Below are 16,540 nucleotides of genomic sequence, written 5' to 3' on the forward strand. Positions count from 1 at the left end.
AACTCTTTCTAGAATTTTACTTATTTCATATTTAACCACTAGCTTAAAGTCCCTATAATAATTGTATTCAACTTGTTTACAGTATTAATAGACTATCTTGTCTTTCCTTCAATATTAATGAAGTTGGAATTCCTGTAGCTTCTGAATAGTCAGAGAGATGGACTGTGGTGGGCCTTTGAGTTGATTTTTAAAGGATTGTTCTATCTCAAGAGAAATTCTCAAGATATTGCTTCTCTCCAAGAAATCCCAGAAGATCCAGTAATAATTGTCATATTCAGCTTTTGCCTAACATCAAATTCCAAAACAGGAATATTAAAGGTTCCTGAAAAGCATGAAGCGTATTACTTCATATGGTAAGATCTCTAGAATATCATGTTGGGTGAAGAGTTAAAATATACAATCACATATATAGTATAACTTTACCTATTTAAAGAAAAATAAGAGAGAAAAACAGGCATAACCACGTGAGAAAAGAGATCATTAAAATTGTAATAATATATATAGGTCTAGACTATGGGATTTTATAGCTATTTTTACTTTTTTTGCATATTTTGCGTCACTAGAGTTTTCCATGGGAGAATGCACTATATGGATGATCATAAAAATAATAAAGTTGTTTGTGTTTTGGAAAAAGACACACACATACATAACACAAGAGAGGAAGAAACCTCAAGGAACATTGAGCCCATTTATCTGATTCAGTAGCTTAGAAAAATGAAAATGAGCAATCGTTTCACGTTGCTCCTTTCTTTCTTTTTATTATCTGAGTTGAGTGTAAGGCCAGTCTTTTGTGTAGTAAACAGGCAATCACCCTTCTGCAGTCTGAGTGGCCCCAGCAAGGCTGTCTGTACCTCAGATCGTGGCCTCCCTTGATCTTGCCTACACGGTTTGTGTTTCTCAGGCAGGTTACACATCAAAGCATTTGAGTGCGACTATCATCTGGGAAGAGTAGCTCATTGGGCAATTATCTGCCATTTGACATCGTATACCCAATTAGCTAACCAGACAGGTAACAGACCAGTGAGAAACCGGGACACAACTTAATGGGGTTGAAGCCTAAGGAGGCAGCCAGAGACAGCTAAGTGAGTCAGAGAGCAAGGAGCTGGGCAGCTATAAGGGACGTGGATGGAGAGTCACACAATGCCAATGGCTCAGAACTGACTGAGAAAGGAAAGAGAGGTCCACGCAAGAAAGCTATTTCACAATGCAAACTGCAGTTGGAGGAAACCCGAGGGCAAAAGCTGCAGATAAGTAGATGGTCATCACTTAAGTACATCTAATGGGGCTTATGTCTTTATTAGTCATTAAGTCTTCTAAGTCATTCACCTGTGTTTCTTGGCTACCTTCACTGGCCCAAAACTTAGGTTACTTGGTACCTGCTCAGTGAAGTCCTCATCTACACAGGCTGCCAAAAAAATGTAGACACATTTTCAGAAAGGAAAACTGTATTAAAATTGTAATGCTCAATATATGCCGATAGCAAAAAATGAATACCCGTCATGTTTGACTTCTGCAATGACAAGAGCTGCTCAAAGTGGTTCCCATCAGCGTCCAGACACTTCTGATGACAAGAACTACTGCTTGAGCAACGTGGACCAAAGTGTCCCCTTGTACACACTTTTTTGGCACCCCTAGTATATGTTAACATTCTCCTCGGCCACTCTGCTGTTCAGTGGCTTGTCCTTTTTTTTGTGTGGACTCTACACAGGGTGCTTGAAAACTCTCAGAGTTGAACAGGCTCCTCTGTGGGGTTTGATCTCCATTAACTCTTCTCTCTCTCGTGGGTGGCAATCCTAGATCAACGCTACTAAACCTCAACACCTCCTTTACTCCAGCTTTCAACCCTTTCCTTGCATGCTCTCAGTAAATGGGAACAACGTAGGCAGCAGCCTGACCTCCCATCCTGGAAGTGACTGGTAAGCAATTTGGCGCCCTTACACCAGGCGACAGAAATCACCGATTTTAAGCTACACTGGATGAAGCAGCCGAAGGAGAAATCCCGAAGGGTCTTTTCTCAGAGTCCAGGCTAATGTCTTTGAACATGGTTCTTACCCCTCTCCTGGGGTGTTGAACCCCATCCCCCTACAACCTGGCTGCGGGCGTTCAGCAGGAGAACCCCAAATCCCCACGCCAGCACGTTCTGAGTTGTCTAAAGCCCCATAGGCAAGCACGCACCCGCCCTTTGTGCTTATACATTTAAACGGCAGTTCCTCTAAATGAAGCACTTTATTTTTTCCTCCTTTTTCCAAACCCCCGGGCACTTCCATCAGCACAGAAAGGAGGCCTTTGCTGAGAGCACAAGTGAAGGCAATGGTGCCTGCGGTCTTGCCCAGTGGGTGGATGTTTGCACTCGAGCATCAAGTTACCTTGGAGTCCGTCTTTCTCAGAGATGCTCCTGCATCCACCAGAAGCTGGCACACCGCCCGGTTCCGTTGGCAGGCAGCCTTATGCAGTGCGGTCTCACCCCTAAATCAAAGATGAAATGGGAAACCACCCATCAAGGGGCTGGGGCCGGGGGTGCGGGTGGAGGCGGCCTGGAGGGGGTGAGGGTGACATCCTACTCCTTCCCTTGCTACTGATGTTCTCTGCTCCTCGGCCTAGCTCCCCATCTGCAGCTGAGGCCATCAGTGCAGGCAGGGCACATGCCGGGGAGGCAGGTAAGAAGCCTCAAAATGCCTTGAGTTAGTCATCAACTAACCATAATACCTGACTCCAGCCTCCTTTTTCAACTGCCGAGTGATTTTGTTTGAAAGTACTAATGTCTGACTTAGGGAAGACTCAATGGCACTATTAATCGACGGATGTATGTGGATGTGTGTGAACACTGTGAAGCAATTCTCTCTATGGATACATCTGGGCAGAGCGTGAGGGACACTCGATGAAGGACGAAGGGAGCAGTGATGGAGAACCACTGGCCCTTCAGTCTCATCACACCGTGGACCACCGTCCATGCCTCGGAGGAATATTTCCTGGGAACTCAATTTGAAAGAACCAGGACAGCACCCTCCATATCAGTGGCTGGTGGAAGGGGAGAGGCAGCCACAGAGGATCTGGGAGGTGCAGTGAGACTCCCAGGAGTTCAAGAACCAGAGCTGTGTCCAGTCTGCGGCGTGCTCAGGCCAGCCACTCTGCATGGGAAGTGGGTAGGAAAAAGGGGCTATGTCTGCTCCTCTAATAGGTGGTGTAGGGAGGAGTACATTTCCATTGAGTCCAAAATTTAAACGACACTTAATGCCAAAGTGTTTCCTGAAAAATCACATGCAGACCTTAGGGGAGGCTAAGTGGAGTAAGTGACAAACTTGCCAATAGGACGTACAATATATAAACAAGCTCTATGGAGCAATGGACAGTTTCTTCCAAGTCCAGTTACTCATAGCCATACCCCTCCCCTCGACCTCCATTCTATTCATTTCTACTTTTCCTCCCCTCTACCTACTTAGCCACTTCCCACCCCACGCCTGCCCATTCTTCATCCCTTCTCGAATTTCTCTGAAGTTTTCTAGTGGTTCTGTATGGTTTTCAGGGTGAGATGTTTAGCCTTTCTTTGTTCCTACATGGGGAGTAGTAGCTATTTTGTTGCCCTAGAAAAAAGAAAGTTGAAAACAAACATTATCAGTTTGGGGATCATCCCAGAGAGGGTGACTTTCTGCACCAGGATTCCTCATCTGAATCTCAGAACATGAACAGGGTCAGGATTCCTATGTTTTCAGTTATCCAGTGGTTGTGTTATATACATTGCTCCATTCTAGACTCAGCAAAGAAGTATCATTACATGCAACGATGCCTTAGGGCATGAGGGCTTCATTTTCTCACAACCCCCAGGTGAGAAAGAGTGAAAAGAAGGTCAATGAGTTTATTTAGACCTCTCAGCAGTCCGAGAGGCACAAGTGCAAAAGTACCTTGCCTGTAGGAAGCATTAAATGATGACTAGGATTGACCGTGTGTGCAATCATTTTGATGCTTGCCGTCAATTTTTATTGTGTCATTTTTGATTTAGAAGATTAGCCTTGCACAGTTATAAATACAACTGAAAGTGGACGTTTTATCAGTGGCATGAAAATCATCTATTGTATGCCCTATCAATTGCATTCTTCTCTGAGATATGTTCTAAAGAAAATAATCTAGACTGTGTAATAAAAGGTAACACTCACGTTTCGCTGTCTGCCATATCCAATAACTCGGAAGGTCCTAAATAAGAGGAAAGCAAAGGCCCATCAAAAATAAGTTCAAAAGCTCACCATTGACAACAACAACAAAATCAGTAGTCATTTGGAAAGCTGCTTCAGAAAGAGCATTTGGTAATGGGGATAATAAGACCTTCTCCTCCCTCCCTCCAAAAAAGGAAGGATTTTTCTACCTCTCCCTTACCAATCTCTCAATCACCACCAGCTATTATCTGCCTAATGGGAGCTACAAATGAGTGATACGGTCTTTCCCTTCAAGAAGCTTTCAATCGAATTGAAGAAATAAAATCAATTGGAATAGAATAAGAGAAATAAGTGAGTGCATACAGTGGGGAAGGAGAAAATCAGATGGACTTTAAGGATTGTTTCTCATTCTCCAGTGGCAGGTACTTTGGGATGGGGTCTTATGCAGTACAATGTTAAAGCTACAAGAGACCATAGATATCATGCAGTCCAATATCCTTACTTTAGAAATAGGGTAAAATTCTATTTTTCATAAAATTTCCCTTCCAAGACCTGGAAGAAATGTTATGCATAACCATCGAATGCATATTCATTAGGCATTGAACTATGCTGTGAGTTTTCACATTCACAATGTTTTATTTGTTCACTAATTCATTCATTTATTCTGCAAACATGTTTGGAACACCCACCTTTCTCCCTTCCGTACCACTGCCTTTCTCCCTAGTCCTCCCTGAACTTCTTAGCAACCTGCAGGCAACCCTGGAGACACATTTCCTCCAAGAAACCCACTATGACCCCCCGCTCCTAGTATTACATTAAATGTCCTGCCTGTGCGCTCCCTCACTTTGTGTAGCAGCCCTATGTCCTGTAACTGGAAGGGTAATATGGCTTATCATCCAAACTGAGATTATCCCAGACAAGAGGGGATATCTGATCACCTTACTGATCATGACGTTTAAACCACATTAAAATCATCTGCTGATGTCTCTCGTTACAACTAGATTCTGGGAAAGCCCTTGAGATTGTGGCCTATGACTCGTCTACCACCATGCCCTTCCTCAGTTCCTCACATAGAACCTGGTGCCAAGCAGATGATTAAATGTTTGGCTGAACGAATGAATAAATGTGCTTGGAAGTGCCAAACACGGTTCTAGGTATTGAACATTTTGGACCTTAGAAATAGGATCCTGTTGATTTGCTCTCTATATTGTTGGATATCATTATCATTGAAAATTTACTTATGTGATCACCTATTACATAATCAGAAGAAAGAGAAGAAGAGGTTAGAACTTTCTAACCACTCAAGTATTGGTCAAGGAGAAGATGACAGATGTTATGGGAACTTCAAAATCCTCCTGGTCACCCAGAGCTAAATCCTCATCTTTGCCATCTCCCTTTCACATCTACTGGTCACCAAGGCCAGGTAAACCTTCCCCTGCAATGTCTGCCCTATTTCTCTCTCCTAATAGGTCTCTGCCTGTAAAATAATTAGCATGAAGAAACTTTTACTAAAAAAAATAAAATAAAAAGGTCTTGTGTCATTTTGATTTCCAGCTTACCAATTCATCATATTTACTGCTTACTCCCAAGTATTTAAACATTGAAGTTCACAATCGTTCACTTGGAACTACCTTTCTTCAATTTGTTCCCAAGGTTCTACTTTTTCACAGAATCCAAACTGGTAACTGCTCCATCACTCAAATATGTCTCAGCCTCTTCCAACTCTAAAAGCTCACTCCCTCATCTGTCCCTACCCAGACCGGCCTTCCCTTTCTAGCCACATACCTACATCAAACACATTCTTTAAAGCCCAGTCTGTGATGAGGTCCCCTGAAAGAATCACCTTCGACAGAAGGAATTTATCCCTTTTCTGAACTCCCAGAACTATTTGCTTCTACCCTTGTCCCATATATTTCCTTTTCGGCTATATGCCTTGTCCTTTTAAATGAATTATTCTAAATCCCTTGAATGTAAGAATATTTTTTATTATTTTTCACATCCCTCTAGCATCTACCCTATATAAAGAACTCAACAAAGATTGAACTCATTCATTTTGTTCTTTAGTCCTGTGGGTCTAAGGAAACAGGAATGACAACCCCCCTCTACTCCCACACCCCCGCCCCCAAAGACATTCAAAGCATTATAGTGCTGTCGTTAGGAGTGAGGGTTTCCGAGATGAACCTCCTTGGTTCAAAAGTCCAGCTCAACCTGCCACTTACTAGGTCATGAGCAAGTTCATTTAATCTCTGAGACCCTTTATTGTCATATACGTAAGGTCACACTGATAATAATATTTATCTAAGAAAATTGTTGTGAAGTTTCATAAGTTAATGAAAGTTATGTGCTTAAAGCAGTAGCTGGCACACACACGCAATGCCTCAAGTTTAGATATTATGAAGGTCCTGTTCTCTAACACAACACAGCAGGTTATACGAAGTCCAGATATTGGAACATCAGTCACGGAAGGAGACGCTCGAGTAAAAGGGCCGCTTTCTTCCCACTCACATGTGACGCCACTTGTTGACTCAAATTATCTGTCATAAGAACAAAGTACTCTAGGCCTATTCAATAGCTGACAGGACAGTCTCTACAAAAACAGAGCAAGAAGCCTTATAGTGCACAGTGTTCCTTTTACAGACCTCCTGCCACCTTCACAAAACCTTTCAGGCCACTCATTTTGAAAGGAATTCTGTGAACCCAAACAGCATGGCCTCACTAGTAACTCTGTTCCCATCATTCCTGCTATTTGGACAAATATTTAGGCAACGAGGCCTTGCTCATTTCCTCCTTTATTCAGCACTGCCATTCCATACCCTCAGAGCTGCACCTGTGGGGGGTCCATGCAGTGAAAGGGCCTGAGCAGTGTAATCTGTGCTAAAATGGCAATGGTTTGACACTCTGGCAGTGGGGACAACGAAGAGAAAGGACATTGTTCCTCAAATTTCCGACAAGAATCCCCCTACACGCAGCCAACCCAGAATGACTCCAGAGCTGGTTATCCAGTGCCTGAGTCAGGCCTGCCTGTAGCTATAAGTCATTTCCCCCGTCTCTCCTTTTCTCCTCTGCAGCTGACAGAGGTGCGGGAGAAAGAGGGGCTGATATTCAAACAAGACACTTTTGCTCTTCAGTAGTAGCTAAAGAAACTCCAGTTCGAGGTTTCAGCAATGGCTCTGGAATGAGGGACTTCATTAACCCAAACTTTCCTCGTCTTTCCCTCAACACACATCGTCACAAAATAGCAGACATTTTGAACAGGCAAACAGCCCATGAAGAGGGAAGGGTGGCAGCTGGCTGATTACTGGTAGGAGTGGGGAGCTCTTTTGAATAGTACAGGTACATTTTCTAATAATTTTTATAACTTAAAGTAACTGCTTGCATAGTGCTACCAAGAAGGGGTTGCAGAGGAGAAAATAAGGAGGAGACTGAGTGCCAGGTGCAGCCTAAGATGAGGCTGTAGTTTCTTTCCCTAGTTGTATCTTCAGCGACCCAATGGGAATTGTTGTTAATCGTACGTCATGCTGTTTCATAGACTCCTGTATGCATTAGTCGCATTGGTACAAGATTCGAAGCGGAGGGGAATGGCCAGAGAAACAAAAATAATCAACAAAGACCACAAAAATTCTCTTGAAAGAAAAAAGTATATAAAAAGAACGTTTGTGGTTTTCGGAAAGTTCATTTGGGTTAATTAAGGGAGAGAACAGGAAAAAAGAGAGAGAAAATAAAGATAATGGAATTCTTTCAATATACAGCAATGGGGAGCTTGTGGGTTTGGTGTTTATTTTATATTTTACGTAAACATATGTTCTGATTGTGGATACCACACCATTTCCCCTAAGGGACTTAGAGGAATACCATTAAATTATCAGTAGAACTCACAATTGTTCCCTGAATATAAAAGAAAGCCTGGACTCTCTGTCCCTCCCAGGGTTTAATGCAATGTCCACACTCCATCCCGTAGCTGACATGCACCAGAAAATAACCCTTAAATCCCTATCGAAGGGATCTGGGTACAAATTTCCTCATAAAATCTTCAGGGGAAGACAGTCACTGCCTTTCCACAGCCCTATACAAGCTGTCACTAGAACCCTGCATATGCTACACATATCGGACCCCCTGCACTCTGGTTGTTTTTGAATGTTTATCATTTCCCTTTGCTGGGTTTTAGGAATACAGAGGGCAGATACTGTATCTTATGTATGAGTTTGGCAAGTAAACCAACTTCACTATGCTTCAGTTTTTACCATCTGTCAAATAGAGATAAGAGAACTTATTGTGTAGGGTTGTTGTAAGAATTAAATGTATTCATACATATAAAGCACTTTGAATAATCAAGATTAGCAGTGATTATTACTATAACATTTTTTTTCCTCAAAAGCGTTTGGGACAAAATTAATGTTTTAAGTGAATGAATGAATTGAAGGCATTTAAAATCAATGTGGATCCAGCCAACGTCCTATTTTTTTCTCAGAGAAATTACTATAAATGGAACATGGATTCAAAAGACTGTGCTAGCTGGGGAAATGGTCTGAAAAAATAAGAGAATGGAAAATACATTAAGGGGATGTACACATCAGTATTCGGGTGAAGCCGAGAGACTACAAAAGAAAGTAAAACTTCGCAAATCTCCCGACAGAAGAAAGAGCACAGTGCGTTCAGGAGTCAAGCCTTTCCAATTGCAGGTCTGCTGGCCAGCATTCCTTCCACAGGCTCTTCCATCAGATACCCCAGTTCTTCTGGGGCACCTTTATCAATATTTTCCTTTTTTCTATCTGATATGCCACATGCGTCCTTTCATTTGCTTCCCAAACCAACGCATCCAAATCCCCTTTGCTATTCCTTCCACCTCCCCATGGCCTCTCTCGCTCCAGATCTCATTTCCCATTAGTCTCCCTGACGCTGCCAGCAGACCATTCCAAATCATCCTGTGGCCCAGGACAAAAGCTGCACAGATGTGGGGAGCGCAGGCACTGGGAACTCCTACAGCACCGTCATCCTGTCCCAGCGGGATGGTGGTCGTTTCTCTGGGGACCAGAGGCAGAAAAAGGGGGGTTAAAAAAAAAGAAAAGAAAAGAAAGACTGAAGGCAGAAAAAAAAAAGGAAAGACAAAATAAGCCATTGAAATCAAAAAGGAAATGCATGAGTGAGATTTCTATCAGGAAACACGGTAGGGGGCAAAGGGGTGGGAGTGGGGAGAATAAAAACAAAAGAGCAAAAAATGTGCAGGGTGGTAAAAGACAAATAACACAAAAGTCTCTGGGAGGGAAAAATGAGGGAGGAGGGAGTGGGTAAAAAAGATGGTTGAAAGGAGCTGAAAAGCAGGAACCTACGGGGAATCTCAGCTGGATTCCCTGGGCATCCTACTCTCTCCACCCTGTGCCTGCGGAATTGTTAGCTCTCTTCCTCCTCCATTCTCTTTTCAACCCTCCCAATGCCCAAATTCCAGTTTTTTCATAAAGGAAAGCAGCATGTTGTGAATTTGAGACAAGATGTCCCCAAGAAGATGCAGGAGGAAAACAATTCAAGCTTCCTGTGGCTTTCCAGAACATACCAGACAGCTCCTGTCCCCCAACCCCGAACCCCCCAGCTCGGTTTAAAAGGAGCCTTTAGAAGAGAAATACATTGCCAAATGTCGTGTCTGGGAGCATAATCTCTCAGGACTCCTGTTCAGGGAGTAGCCTCCTGACCCGGGACCCCCACTGCTCACCATACATGTCCAATGAAGAGGGCACAGCATTGGGGAGACAGGGGCTCGCTGGAGAGTAAGGACACAGAAAGCAAGAAAGTCACATACAATTTCCTGTCAAGCACTTTGAAAAGGGCCCCTGATTTCTCAGAATCCTTGTCATTAAAGCCATCTTTACAGTCAGGTCTTTAGTATTTGTATCATATGAAGCCACAGGGAACGACTTAAACCAATTTTTAAAAAAAAATAAAAAAGAACTATAACTTCCAGAGATGTGCAGCATTCGAGATTGGGAGATATGTCCCTCTTGATCTTTGGCACAGTGTACAAAATTTTTTCACTTACATGAATTCAAACTAATCAGACCTATCTACCGCAAATCGGACGCTAATGTATAAGTACAAAGCCATTGGCTGGGATACATCCCGAAACTGGCCTCCTGGAGCCTCTAGGAAAAGGCTATTTTCCTTGTCAGACCAGGGGAATTCCAGAGTCTTCATCGATCATTATTAAATTAGGAAAGATTCTTTCTCTGAGTGGAGATGACATTAAGATGATTAAAGAGTAAGAAAGGGTCATGTTTTCCATGTATTTGTCCTCGACTTCAAGAGCTCTATAATTTAAAGAGATTTCCATTAATTTAAAATAAATATTAAAAAGAGCGATGAATGGTTCTGCAAAGATAGTTTCAATCCCAAAGTGCACAGGTTAATATAAACTGTATCAGCAACTAAAGATATGAAAACAAACAACAATAAAAATGGTTGAGCTGAAGTGCTTAGCTCTTAAAGAACCTAGAGAATTAGGCTGATTATGTCAAAAGATCTGATATACATATTCCTGAATAAATAGAAACGATGAGATCAACGTTAAGCATGAAATTGGCAAAGCCTATCTGGTTGATAAATGCTAATTTCAATAAAAATCAACTGCTATTTAGTTTCCATTATCTGACCATAGCACTGAAAGTTTACAGATTGCCACCTATCAAACAGGCAGTGAGCCCTTGACTGTGGCACATAACAAGATTGTATTTTCAGGCAGAAGAGCTGGATTGTGCTTCTCTGTCTCCACAATCTTTTTCTCAGGTATCTACTGGCCAATCAGAGACCCTGATGAGACAGGGAGCGAGGAGGGTGCCTTCTGTGACTAAGGGAAATGCTCCTTTACCTGTGAGTGAACTTAGAGTGAGTACAGGAATCTGAGATTTTTTTTTCTCATGAGCATAAACATTAAACCAACTGATTTACAAAATCTGACAAGAACAACAACAAAAAGAACCTGCAAAAGTAAGTATCTCCCCTCCAAGAAATTAATCAACTCCTTGATGTCCTTCCGTTTGGACAGAGAAAACTATCCTGTGATTGATTCACTCTTTGCAAAAGATACTGGGGGGTGAAGAGAAGCCACGTTAGTACTCGAATGTCTGGCTTTGGTCAAAGCACTAAGACACTAACATACCCGCTGGATTTCATTCCGGGTAAATTACGTGTATATCGATCTACACTGGGGGTTAGAAACTCCAGGCCCTGTGAGCTTGGGCTGCAGGGGCTTTTAGAGGCCCTATTACTTTAGGCTGTGGAAAAAGAAGTAATGGAGGGGAGTGAAAATCTAGTGTTCGAGTAATACCATTTCAGGCCGCATCACTGATGTTTCCGGAGGGGCTCAACTGAGGAGAGAGTTTTTGGGTTTTGTTTTTAGTATATGTCCCACATTTTGCATGGGACATAAGTATGCTAAAAAAAAAAAAAAAAAAAAAAAAAAAAAAAAGCAAAAGAAAACCCAACAACAACAACAAGAAAAGTGGGGCTTCGAGGGGGACTGTCCTTATTTATGAACTTGCAAAGTTAAACAATGATTGTTGCTAAGCAACCATAGGACTCAGAACCAAGGGAAATATAAGAGCGGAGCTCCAGAGGTGTTTAGGTGAGTCAGTATTCAAGGTGTTGAGAGGGTACGGTCATCATTTTCAGTTGAAGAAAATGGAGAGGAAGGGAGGGTGGTAGATGAAATATAGCCATCAATTATTTGCAGCTCTTTCCACCAAGCAGTGGGGTCTATTTCCCCCTCCCTTGAGTCAGGCCGGCTCTGTGCCTTGTTTTAGCTAACAGAATGCTGCAGAGAGGATGCAGAACTTTTCAACCTGGCCTCAGGACATCTGGAAGCTTCCACTCTCGCCCTACTGGACTCTAGGACCATCACGCTGTGGAGAAACCTGGGATAAAAGACGAGATGCAGAGAAAGGCTCAGGTGTCCCAGCCATTCAAGCCACCCCAGCCGAGAGCCCTACACATGGAAGTATCTATCTTGAATACAGACTCAGTCCAAACTGCAGCTCACTGCAGCCTTGTGAGTGAGGCTGAGTGAGACACCAACAGGTGACTGATACAGAGAGGATCCTGGAAGCAGGGGAAAATGCTAGTCCTTCTGGAGAGGTTAAAAGAGGGACAGGAGAGAGGGTTCCTAAACTGTTATCACTCACATAGATATCAGTGGCTCACCCAAATCGGGAGGTGGCATGGGGATATGAAACAGCCTAAGGTCTGCAGACAAGCACTCAGTCTCATTGGCTAAAGGCAAACTAGGAAGAAAGGATTGAGAAGGACCAAGAGGATGGCAACCAGCAGGTAAACAGCGTGTGTCTAAAGCTCAGCCGAACTTTGTGTGGTAGAGATCCTGAAATGGTTTCCAACATGGGAAAAGTAACCATAGAAGCTTTGTGACTTCATGCGTGTTTTGGGGGCTGGGGTTTAACATCCGATTCTGCCTCTCACATTGTGTGTGTGTGTGTGTGCCTGTGTTTTGTGTGTGTGTGTGTGTGTGTGTGTGTGTGTGTAGAAATTACGCCACCATTGCTTTCACAAATCTCGCCCAAAGAGGAATGTTCTTTTTTTTTTTTTTTTTTTTTTTTTTTAAGTATCTTCAATGTAATTTTTATTAAGAAAGAAGTATGTGCTTATTGAATAAACCCCCAAAAAACACATATAAATAGGAAAAAGAAAAAAAGTAATCATAGTCTCACTACCTGGAGACAACCACAATTAGCTTTTTGGCCAATTTTCTATTACTTAAAGAATTTACTTTCTGTGGTAAGAACACATCTAACATAACTGTAACTCTGTACTTGTCGAACAACAACCCTCCATTCTGGGGCTCTGTATGTCAAAGAGGAATGTTCTTAACTGTGGCGATAGAATGGTCAGGGCAGCAGGAGAGAGAATGTTACCTGTCCCAGACACAGCACCAAGAATATAGCTTCCCTGCCTAGGGTTTCCAAGGCAGACAGGCTTGCAATTACCCAACCCAGACTACAAGGGGGAAAGAAATCCTCTCATGACCACCATCCTATTTTAACCCCTTTTCTTTTCCTAAGCCATTCTTTCTACCCTAATTCAGGCCAAAGATACAAGCAAACCCTTCATGGTGGGCAGGTGTTGAAGACAAAGCAAGAGAGTCTAATGTGACTGACAGTCTAATACCTAACACACTAGGTCCTTGTAAAATTTCAATAATAAGATGTGTCTAGTGTAAGCATCGGGCTTACAACATGTGCTAAAACATGGTAGCTGTGTTATCTATTTGTGGCTGTACCATAGGACTTAAAACATCTATACACAACTGTTTTACATTTAATTATGCATATGATTATTTTTTCTTTAGCTTGCAATTGCTTGAAAACAGTGACTATTTTATTTTGTATGTGGGCTCGTCTCCCACAAATATTTGTTTATTGAATGAATGAATGAATGAAATAAGACATCTGCTGAATAACAAGAGGAGCAAAAAGGAATGTGAATGTCTACTAATGTATTTATCATTTGCAGCCCGAATTTGGATGCAAAGAGGGTAGGCCACAGGCTCACAGAATATCTTCCAGGATCTCCGTCCGAGCTGGTGACTATCCCTCTCCTTCTCCCTCAAATACAGCCACGTCAAGCAGATCTCACCCCTCCTCACCTTGATTCCTGTCTTTTTTCATCCTAGAAACATTATAAGTAAACATGGGAAGCTGAAAGTAATGGTCAAGACTTGGTATTCGAATGCTAAAGTGAACTTTACTTCTAGCAAATGTTCTAACACCAAATTAGAAACCCACGTCAGAGGCTGCCTAGAAGGTGAGCATAGCCGTCGCAGAGGACAGAAGACTACCAGACATTTCCCAGGAGAATCAAGTGTGACTTGAGTTGAAAAGATGAATGAGAGTCAAACAAAAATAAATAAATAACCAGAAAGATGGAAAAAAATACACTCATCAATCCTCCGAATGATCAGCTATGAATACGGATTAGGTATCTGGTCCCAACCAGTTAACTTCCCAAAACACATTGGCCCTTCCACAAACAATGAGGCATATCATGCCCATCTTTTACTTCATAATTACCCAGCATCCAAACACACCGCAGAGACCTTGATATAAAAATTATTTCCATGAATTGATTGGTTAAGATTACCCATAGGGGTCAGTGGTCTGCAATCTCGGTTACCTCAAATAAGCTGGGAGAGTCAGCCAAAAGTTGGAGAGCCATTCCCACCATGCTGGATGAAAGTCAACTTAGAAAATTTGGTCTATTTCATGGATAAGTGACCCTGGGGTCACTGTGTCTACTCACCATGGTCGAGGATATATTTCACAATCTCCCCGTTGCCGGTTTTAGCTGCGTGGTGAAGGAGTGAACAGTGGTCTGGTCCCTGAATTAGCAGACTGCCTCCATTTTTATAGCTTTCTATTAGCTGAAAAAGAGACATATGAAAAGGAGCTCAGGCAGAGTCTGGAACAAGGGAAAACAGCTAACCAGTGATAAAAGAAGAGTAACGTAGCAAACTGCCAATGTTTCCAGTCTCAGAGAAAAGTCAGCGAGATGAAGTAACCTCCCTCAATTGTGTTATTACTCAAATACATGGCCAGTGTCTCACTAACTTCGGAGAGGGCCTATGGGAGTTGAACAGCCTAAGGATACTGAATTACTTATTTCTTTTTCTGTTTTATTTATTTATTTAATATTTATTTATTTATTTATTTTTGTCTTGTCTTGTCTGGGCACTGGTCCCTGTCCCAAGGGAGTGGAGGGTAAAGAGAATCTTTACCCTTTTCTTTTGTTGGCTCAGCTTTTTCTTGAGTTAAAGAATAATTAAGGCGATTGGCAGGACTGACTCGGTGTCTGGTAGCTACGCTCCTCTCTCGTCCTCTAGTTTTTTTCTTCCATCCCTAATGAACCTAGCTACCAAATACAGAAGTTGCTTCCCAATGTCCTCGTCAGATCACTGCACACAACACATAGCACATACAAGCATGCGCGTGTATGCCTCCCTTCTCCATCCAGATCTGCAGCCCAGCCTGCATGCCTTCTGTTAGTCACCCCACACCCCCCAACAAGGCTAGAACCAAAAGGATTCAGAGGATTCAAAGGATTCAGAGAATGTAGTGGTAGAAACCTCAAACACCTGTGAGAAGAGACTAGAGGAGAAACAAAAGATTTTGCAGCCTGAGAATAAGGTGACTAAATGAGGATACGGTCTAAGTGAAATATTAAACATTACAGAAAGTGTAAATGGATCCCCGTTCTCCAAACTGGAGTATGTTCCAAACAAGAAGAGCCTTCTGGAGCTTCCAACAGGTAGTTTTAGGACAAATAAGAAGCAGATAACCCAGCAGGTGGGAAGCGAAAGGCATGTGTCTGCCACCAAGAAGTTAGATGGCACTACATTATCAACAAACCATGCATCTCAAAAGGTCAAAGACCGTAAACCATAGTTCATGCTTTTGCTCAAATGCTACCATAGAAGTGCCATGTGTCAGATGCCAGGAAACAAAGATGAAGATGAGTCAGTCAGTGGCTTCCAAGACTTCCCAGTCCATGGAGGAGACAGATGTGTAAATTACACAGGTAGGGAGAGGACCATGAAGGAGTAGCACAGGGTACCCAGAAAGTGTGAAGAAGGGACTGGAAAAAGAGTCATGGAAGACCTCCTAGAGCACATCAAAAAGGAGGAGTTGAATGGAAATAAGGAACACAGGGGAGCTTTCACCCCGAAACTGGGCGAAAGGACAGGAAGAAGTGACTGTGAGTCTTCCACAAAAATCAAAGAGAACCCTGTTCTGTTTAACTGCATTGCCCCACAGGGACACTCCCTTTTTCGGAGGCAGACCCCCGCAGGATTCGGGCTCAACGAGCAGCACAGACACAATCCATCAGCTGCCTTGAATTTGACTTTCCTTGGTGATTTTCGACACTGTGAACATGTAGTCCATGGGCACCCGACTCGTATGCAGCCCTGCTGTACAGGAGCTCCTCATGCCAGCCCTTGCACTGGGGGTTTGTGCGGTCTCCTGCGCTCTGCTTCCTGGGGTTCTCTCTCTCTCTCTCTCTCTCTCTCTCTCTCTCTCTCTCTCTCTCTCTCTCTCTCACACATACACACACACACACACACACACACACACACACAACCAGTTTAATATTCATTTTGCTTTCTACATGAAATGTAAAAATGGAAAAAGATGGAGAAGAAAAGGGGAAGAAAAATACTTGGAAAGGAAAAGATAGAAACAAGTAAGAAAGGAAAAGAGTAAAAACAACAACAACAACCCCTAAGCCCCTATGTTTCATCTCTCAGTAAATAAGGGGTCATTGTGTCATTTCTTGGCCATTTAGGAAATAATTGCAACAGAGAATGTAGGAAGACAACTGGCTGAATATAGTGATTTCCTACA

At 42.7% G+C, this 16,540-nt stretch overlaps 1 protein-coding gene across 10 annotated transcripts in view; it reads right to left on the minus strand.

The window, feature by feature from the left end:
- Positions 1–16,540, minus strand: part of DGKI (diacylglycerol kinase iota) — a 377,107-nt gene that overhangs the window by 11,749 nt on the left and 348,818 nt on the right. For all 10 annotated transcript variants that reach the window (XM_081038705.1, XM_081038699.1, XM_081038706.1 and 7 more), the window contains 3 exons: positions 14,442–14,562; positions 4,152–4,188; positions 2,367–2,466 (listed from right to left, as the gene is read on the minus strand). In XM_081038705.1, the coding sequence (XP_080894831.1) occupies positions 2,367–2,466; positions 4,152–4,188; positions 14,442–14,562 (258 nt within the window). The remainder of the gene's footprint in view (positions 1–2,366; positions 2,467–4,151; positions 4,189–14,441; positions 14,563–16,540) is intronic.

This window comes from Rhinolophus hipposideros (assembly GCF_964194185.1).
Source record: "Rhinolophus hipposideros genome assembly, chromosome: 25".
NCBI classification, from domain to species: Eukaryota; Metazoa; Chordata; class Mammalia; order Chiroptera; family Rhinolophidae; genus Rhinolophus; species Rhinolophus hipposideros.